Source organism: Hirundo rustica, chromosome 1 (genome assembly GCF_015227805.2).
Source record: "Hirundo rustica isolate bHirRus1 chromosome 1, bHirRus1.pri.v3, whole genome shotgun sequence".
NCBI classification, from domain to species: domain Eukaryota; kingdom Metazoa; phylum Chordata; class Aves; order Passeriformes; family Hirundinidae; genus Hirundo; species Hirundo rustica.
This window is the reverse complement of record NC_053450.1, coordinates 15029583-15038536: the sequence shown is the minus strand read 5'-3', so window position 1 is coordinate 15038536 and position 8954 is coordinate 15029583. Positions and strand designations below refer to the sequence as shown.

Below are 8954 nucleotides of genomic sequence, written 5' to 3'. Positions count from 1 at the left end.
TTGTGTGTGCTAACACTGGTTTCCATCTGAAAGTTATTAAGTATGATTATTCTTTTCCAGTGTCAGGGGGCTTTCTCTTTTTATTAGTATCCATTGTGAGAGGTTCTGGAAGATGGATGGAGTCACCTCTCTTTTGTTAAGAAACAAAACTGTGCTCCCCCTATCCCAATTGAAGAGAACAGGCTACAGCAAAATCCCATTTCTTAAAAAGCAGAAATCTTAGAACATCTCAATATGTCATGGCAAGAACAATGAACTTTTTCTCAAATTTTATTTGCACCATCTAGGTGTGCAATAACATTCAAAACTCTGTCTTGTTCTTTGCACTCACAGGATTTCATTTCTCCTCATCCCCAAACCCTGATACGTGTATTTCCTGTTAATTTGCCTCTGCTTCTGAGTTTAGCAAGAAGTGCTATGAAGTTCAGGGTAGTGCTCAAGTCTTACAATGCATATGTCCCTCTAAAATATTTTGCCATGAAGATGCAGCTTCTATCAATGAAGAAGCCAGAGGAACTGGTAAGTCTTATGTGAAGTAAGTCAAACCAGTAACTACTGAAAATCGGCAGGCAGCTACCTTTGAAGTCGATAAAAATCACTGTTTAGTATAACATCTTCCTTGGAAAAGCTGAAAAGGACACACACTGGACCCTGATGTAACGAAACGAGGGCAATCTATTTCAGTCCCCACAGAAAAGAAAAAAAAAAAGAGAAACTGAAGATACCCAACAAAAATAAATCCACAAAAACCAAGTCAGAACTTATTATTGGAGAACAATAGTAAAAACATAACCAGACTCTGTCACTGGTATCAAGCTGAAGATTCATCTAAAAAATAGAAGAAGAATGTGGCCCAACATCCTTTGCTATCCTAGAACACTACTGAAGGGTTACAGAACTCAACCACAGCAGATTGAGCGGGACGTTCCATATGCTGCTCACCAGCAAAGAAGCAATGGGTGGAGCAGGAAGGAATGCAGCCTAATGCTGAACAATAGCCTGTTTGTGCCTAACAAATCACAGAAACTGTGCAATAATGTTTCACCTCTGTGAAAATATAACACCTAAATACTGCCAAGGTCAGTGAGACCTTTGGTGATCTACTGTGTAAGTGCCTCTCATGCTTGGTGAGGTTTGTTGCCAGCTGCTTTAGGCACATTATTTCTCAAAAGACTATCAAAGTGCTGAATGTTTAGGCCAGTTCCCTCCTTGTTTTCCTTTTGCCAACCCCTATATGACATTTCCTATCACCTCTCCTTTTTATTTTCCACCTCCCTGTTTATCTGGTTAAGTATCTTAATAAGTGCACCAAATACTAGAAGGGAGAGTGGTGAGACTCAGGTAAGGTAAATACAAGACTTTTTTTTTTTTTTTTTATGATGCTTTAGTTCAATTACATGAAAATCTGAGAAAGGCGGCATGTAAGTGAGATCAGAATAGGACCCTTTACATATAATCTCAAGAGAGGACTTTGAGTCCAGAGATATTTTTATAGAACATTTTAAAAAATAAAATGCATGAGTGGAGAAATAAAAGACAACATAATATCAGAAAGACATTTTAAACTTCATTCGCTGCAACATTCATGAACCAATTGAGCTACACCTGCCATCCAACCATAAGGAACTAAGACCCTGCACTGCGAAAAAGAAACAAACCCAAACAAAACAAAAAAGCAACTGCGTAATATTGTAAAAATGGAGTGCAATGCTACTACAGAATGCAATAAAATATCAGTGCTGCATCGTCAAACAGCACTTATCAAAATAATTTCTGAAATGTTTCTTCTGAAACACAGACAAAGCAATAAAAAGAGGATATATGTTTATCATTTTAAGCATAACAATGTGAGTTAAGAGCTTAAGAATACAAAAGTACTTGGAATGAATAGTGCTACCCTTTTTTCCTAAGTAGGCATAAAAATATTTTCATTTCCTTCTTGTTTTTCATACCATTAATATCAACAAATTTCATTCATTTCATGTTATCGTTTACAACTTTAATGCACACACACAGAAAAAAAGATACCTACTGCAATAGAAATAGTTGCTTCATTACCTTGTTTGCTACATTTGCAAATGTAAACAGCGAGGCAGAGCCAGAACTGACTCTAATGCATGATGGAATATCTTTGTTGCATACGTACACTGTAGAAAATAATTATTCAATATGTCAGGCACCATTATTTGAAATGTAATACATTAATATTTACTAGAAAAATAAGGTTTTTTTTCTATTTGTTCTCCCAACTTCTTTAATGAAATAAGTTAATCTGACAGTGCATCCAGTAGCTTGTAATATCTTCTACATCCCTGTGGCAAAATAATAAACTACTGGTTGGGACACTATAATGAAAATGATTAAAGTCAGTTCTTGTACACCCTTGTAGCAAGCATGGAGGCTCGTCTAACAGCACCTTTAACCAATTATTTAATATTTAGTTATTTAGCCCTATTTCCCTGAGCAGTTATGCTGAGGAGCTTTCCCTTCATGGATAGTTTTTAAAAAGCTTTAAGTATTAAAAAGTACTATGAAGACATTTAATGCTACTTAGCAAAAGCTGGTATAAGTCTACTGAAGGGATTGACTGGTATATATAGCAATGTTAAGCCTGTGGAGAAGTAACCTTAGACTTTTAAGGTTTAGAAATGTAATATATTAAAAATATATTAAAATAAAATACAGCAGGTTACCTTATTCTATGCAAATTAAACCTGGAGTGTGGCTTCTATATTAGAGAATTCACTTGCACAAAATGGTTTTCCTAGACTAAAGTGTGCCAGAAAGAATGTAGTGATAAAATGGTAGCTAAAAATCAGTTGAGTCTGAGAAACACACAGATGACACGGCTGCCAAAGCTCTGAGGACAGTGTGATCCTAAGGCATGTCGTAGGGCAGAAATTTGCCCAAATTAAAGAAAATGACCTTTTAACATCTGTATATTTAACATGTCTAGTTCTTATATACAATGTGCATATGTTCACTATACCCCTGCAGCAGTATATACATACACACATCTTTGCACTCTTGCACATTATGTCTCTTACACAACAGCAAAGGTATTAATTGTCCGGTAAATTTTTCTCAAGGTTATTCGGCATGATTCACTGCATTCTGGCTAGCTTTGGTGAGCCATGTCCCACTGAATTATCTTCCTCCCCTTCTGGCCACCATCCAACTGTTCTTTTTTCTTGGTAACCCACTCATTTAAAAGGAAAAAAAAAAAAAAAAAAAAAAAAAAAAAAGAAAAAAGAAAAGAAAAAAAGTAAAAAAAAGAAAGAAAAAGAAAAAATAAAGAAATAAAAAAAGAAAATAACAAGGGATTTAATATTGGATAAGGCATGCTCTCTATATGAAGTGCTTTATAGGTCTTCACAAGACATTACAAGCTATTGAATTCCCATCAAGGAAACCTATTTCTGTTTAATTGTGCTAAGTGCTAAGGTTTACTCTTTAGGTTTTCCGTTCTTTTCAGCTTGTGCATTGTTCCTGTGTAGGCCCCTCTGGATGTGAGTTGTGAAGTCATACTTGTCCGTGCAAAGATGCTGGCATATGCTGCACTGGAAAGGTCCACTGTCACCATGGCAACTCATATGCAACGCATACATCACTTCATCCAGAAAGACAATGCCACAGTGCACACACTTGGTAGAAAGTTCATCTTGAGTACTTCTATCAACTTTCTCTGTTTTTACTACATTCAAGGGACCTTCATTTTTTACATTTGGTGGTGCCTTACTCTTTTCCTTGGAGGCACCATTTGCAGTTGGCCCAGGTCTGGAATGCTTTATCGCCAAATCTAGAGGAATGTCATTGTCTGATCCGACAGCTGAAAAATGAGGAGGCAGATTAAAGGTGGGATAAGGCACATAGTTTTGGCAAGGATTTGGTAGGCCAGGCACATGACTCAAGTAGTGTGGATTCCCAGGAACAGACAGCTTATATTTACTCCAGAATCTCAGCCAGTCAGCTTCACTCTGAAAGTCATTGTGTACAAACGGAAGTCCAAAAAGTGGGTACTGGTATTTTTCAATAGGGCTTCCAGGTGGAGAATAGTTTGGGTGTTTCACAGGTCTCATGTATTTTTCTATCGGGCTGCCTCTCTCTGAGCTTCCCTTCCCTTCTGATATCGATGAACTGTTTCCTGGGTCTCCAGTACTTTCCTGAGGACTTTTTATCTGAATGTGCAAAGGTTGCATCCTTTTGTGAATATCCAGAGTTTGGCTGACCAATATTGGCTGCTGAGCAGAATGGCTTTTAGTCAATGAACCTGGGGCCTCGTATTTACTGAGGCTGGGAAGCTGAATTTCTCTCTGATGACCTTCAGGTAAATGATCCTCTGACCTCCTCTCTAAGGGGCTTCCATTGACTTGCTCCTCACTGCTACCCCTCTGCTGTTTGTTTAGCTGCTCAGCCTGAAGTGCCTCCGGGTTAAGGCGCTTTCTTGTTCGTCTCCTAATGATCTGTTCACCATTGTTCTGTTTAATGATGTTTAAAGGCCTGGGAGTCTGCATGGAACACATAGAGAATGAACAAAAAGAAAAAAGAAAGACACATTAAACAAATCTGTGAGACCACGCTCATGTAAATTTATCTTTTCTTTTGTGAAGAGCTATATTACAGCAGTGTTACAAGAATAACCAAATTTTAATCCAAATTCTGGTTCATGGTCCCTCATGATGAAAGTAAACTATAAAATGGCTTGTTTCATCAACCTGAGTCAACTGTCTGAGACATCTTGTACCTATTTATTTAAGAAGGCATGAAGTATCCAAGATGTCAAACCATTCCCTCTTACTCCTAAAAAATTCCGTGAGAGAGATTGAAAGTGGGTGCTGAGAGCTGGGGGTGAGGTGGGAGATGCAAGGCCCTATGTACTAGTGCTGTCCTATGCACCATGCCACCAGAGCTGCTCTGAGGCAGGGTTTGCACAGGTCCCACTGGGACAAGAACTGAGCAATGAACTTACCTTCATACTCACCCTGCTCTGACATGGACAGAAAACACAAGCACACATAGGGCTTGCTGACCACCATTGCTGTCACATAGCAAAAGGGCTGCAGGTCCACTGTGTACTGAGTGGGAAAAGAAAACCCAGGAAAACTATGCACCAAAAGGTCTACCTCTACTTTCGGTTTAATTCCCCCTCCTTCAACCCAACTGCATCACTTTCTAAATGTTACTGATGTGTTACTAACTCATGAGGGAGAGCAAGCATCCCCTGAAGGCAGGGCAAAAGGGATCTGTAAAGAAATAAGCATCACAACGAGGCAAAGGGAAGAACCAAGTGAGGACTTCTGTTTCCATTTGCTACTACCCCACACCAGCTAATGTTAAGTGGCCTGTTTAGAGAAAAAGTGACAATACCTTTGTGAGGAAAACAAAAAAAATGGTACAAGGAAGGACAAGTTAGGTTTCCTTTAAAGGCTCCCCAAGAGAGAAAGCAATAGTATCTGAATGAAAAAATGGTGCTGCACCCTCAGTATGTTTCTGTAGTGGGCACATGGTAGAGCAACAAAAATTACCTAAAACTCATTCAGTTTGGTATTGGCAGCTGACATTTTTCTTCCCTAAGGCACATAATCTTGTTTTGGTTGGAGGTCAGAAAAGTGCCCCCCACCCTAGTATTCCACTTACATGCTTATTTAGAAATTTTAACATTGTTTTAAAAAGCAGATTTAATTTTGGCTTACAGTCAATATCCAAAGTAATCTGTACCTTGAATGTAACTAATTTTTTAATATATTCATAACTTCAAGCTACTATGAAAATATCCAGAGCTGGAAGAGCATCCATTCTATTATTTGTAGAGATTTAGTCTCTCTTGAGTTGCCATATTCCTCTACTTTCACTTATTTATTTTCCTGCAGTTGGCTTACTCGTAATGGTTAACTACATTTCAGACAGTGCAGCTATTTTTTAAGATTTTACTTTCTATTAAAATGTCAAATCAGAAGTATATACACACTTTGATTTAGATTTTCAATAAGAGAAATTTAAATTTGGCAGAAAAACCGCACCTGAACCAGGTCCTCAGACAGATGAAAGTTGAGATAAAATTGTGTTTAAAAAAATTATTATATTTTCTATTCCATTCAGATAAAGATCATAGTTTGCACAATCAATAGCCAATTAATATGCATAGGCATATGCTTTTTATTATAAGGTCTGTATAATTTTCCTTGCCTTTTTATGACAAGGGACAAGGTAACTTAGATGCTGTGTAACATCTTATAATGTTGTTGCTGTTGCTCTTATTAGATGTTAAACACTACAGACCATTTTACATGGCTTCCAGATAACCCTCTGATACTTTGGAAATACTTTTACTCTTACTTTACGGGTAGGAAGTTTGATAATGGAAGTAGCTGAAAGAAACATCTTCCTACCTGAGATTGTGAACCTCACACATTAACTTGAGGCTCCAGCTATTCAAAGTTATTATTGTAGGTTCAACTTTATCTTCAGCTTGCCAGTGACTGCCCATCTGATTAAACCAGCCTTTAGATTATTAAAATGTACTCTTTAGTGCTGTAAATCTACTCACTTTCCTTATTCATAGTAGTGAGGTGCAGATAAAAAATATCCTGCATTTGGTTACAAGCAAGGCAAATAGAAAAGTTTAAGGTCACTTCTTGATTTTCAGTAGGGCATTAAATTTAGAATATAGTGGAAACATTACTAGAATTTTACTTTTAAAATGGCCTATGTCAGATCCTTAATTATATGTTAGACATAATATATTGAAGATTATCACAAATATTTCTGCCATCTCTGTATCAACTGGCAATCTCCCCACTCCAATTATATGAGTAACTTAAAAAATAAAACAAAATATTTAACAAATGCTTCAATAAATTATTGTGATTAGATTTCTCAAATGCCATGGGAAACTGGACTCTCCTCTAGACTAATCCTGGAATATGCTTCAATTCTTTACTGAATTAGGGCAAAGATGTTGTCAAGGAATCACCATGGAATAAAATGTTGTGTTCCATGTCCAAATTCAAGCTATTTAAAAATGAGGTACAGCACCACAATAATAATGGTCAAATTCATTACTCTGGGGAGACAGTAAATGAGAATATGGTGTATATGTTTGCAGTAAGATGCACTTTTTCACTAAAACTATTTTAATAATAGAGTCTTGGATTATAATTACACATTTCTTAGCATAGTTGTTTGCATTAAAGGAGAGAAACATGAAAAAAATTGGCAAGTTTAATGTACATTACCGGTTAGATAGATGTAACATTCTTGAAAACACACTAAAAAATTATTCAAGGCTATCACAGAAATAGAAATGTAACTTATAGCAGAAATCACTACCATGTTAACATTTGTCAATCACTATCACCTAGTAGCATCTGATAGATCACAGATTTTTCTTATTATTAAATGAAAGTGAAAAAGGGACCTTAGGCTTGAGTTAATGAGGAAGGTAGTGATAATAATAATTATTACTAGATGGTAATAATCCAATCAAAAGGGAACTAATAAATGTACAGACTACTACAGGTGAGCTTTACTCAGCAGTGTAGCATAATTCAGATGAACAGGGGTCTTACAGAAAGGAATTATATTCACTTGAATTTTTATCGTTTTGGACATTTACCTAATAACTGCAACATCCCAGACTCCTTAATTCAAAACCAAATATGAGACATACTGCAATTTTTCCTCAATAGACAGGCAGACAGATAAAAAGAAACTTTCATCCTTCTGGTGTCAGTCTAAAGAGCATCCCTTTGCATGGGACTGTCTCAAAAGGTGTCCCAAAGGAGAGATCTGTTGGATTATTTCGGACTCCTACTTATAAAGGAGTTGCTATCATACCACAGCAGAGTAAGGCTTAATTAAATTCTTTTCGTTTGTTTGAACTTCTGCAAAGTTCAGTTGCAGATATTAATGTCAAATGTCCACTGAATGGCAGCTTATTGCCATGCTTAAGCAGTGGAGCTTAGAGATAGTGCCAGCTTCTTGCTTTTGAGATGCATAAAAAAAATGTTGACATTGTATTTCTAATAAATGTTGCTGGAAGTGCACTAGTTCATTCCTTCTGGTTTATAAGGATGATTCAAGTTGTGCTTGAATTCAAAACTGATTCTTGTAGCTTATCTATTCAAAAATTTATGCTGAAAATTATGCTAAAATGCAACACTCCAACTGTGAAAAGTACACTTAAAAAGGGGTAAATGGAGTCTGCAAATGGAAGTTCTACAAATAACCAGACTCAAATGGTTAATGGTTAATGGTTTTAACACAATTAAAAAGCCAAACTATCCTTCTTTAAATCTTTGTGGATGTTCACCACTGATCAATTTCCTTAAATTAGATACTTTATCTACAACTTTGAGAGGGATCCAGAAAGATGATACCTGGAGCAAGACCCAGCCAAGATGCTGGCCAGAGACCATGCACTAGTCCATCTTCTTAGATTATTACTGTGCTGACTAGGCTATTCTGGGCCTTAAAAACAGTGAGTGGCCCCAGAACGACACACGTGGCAAACAGAACAAACTCTTCAGACTTGTGATAGCCATGCTGCTTTTGAAAATTGTAATTTTTTTGCTTGTTTTTTATTAAGTGCACTGGTTTGGCAGGATGTTGCATAAACAGGATTATTTTATGGGCAGTAGAAAGACCATTGAGAAGCTTATGCCTCAATTTTAATTTCTGGGAAAAATTTTACAAAATGCACACTCTCGGTCACCACATTTATTTCTGAGTTAGGCCCTAAGCCTGATAACATTGCCCTGGCAAACTCCCAAAGACTACCTTGGTTTCCATTTCTGAATAATAGTAACATTTTTTAGTTTCATGGGAATGTTGTAAAAATTAATTAATTACTCACCCGACTCTTCTATGTCTGCCTATTAAAGACAGCAAGGATAATATTTAACCAGTGGGTCTTAACCTAAAAGATTCCAAGCATTTTGGCACTGATCCAAGGA

General features: G+C 36.8%; 1 protein-coding gene across 5 annotated transcripts in view; it reads right to left on the bottom strand.

Annotated features, from left to right (window-relative positions):
• Positions 1 to 3320: 3320 nt before the first annotated feature.
• The window catches only part of TRPS1 (transcriptional repressor GATA binding 1), a 209300-nt gene continuing 203666 nt past the window's right edge, over positions 3321 to 8954 (bottom strand). For all 5 annotated transcript variants that reach the window (XM_040062478.2, XM_040062488.2, XM_058420496.1 and 2 more), the window contains one exon: positions 3321 to 4508. In XM_040062478.2, coding sequence (XP_039918412.1) covers positions 3447 to 4508 — 1062 coding nt within the window. In that variant the 3' untranslated portion in view covers positions 3321 to 3446. The remainder of the gene's footprint in view (positions 4509 to 8954) is intronic.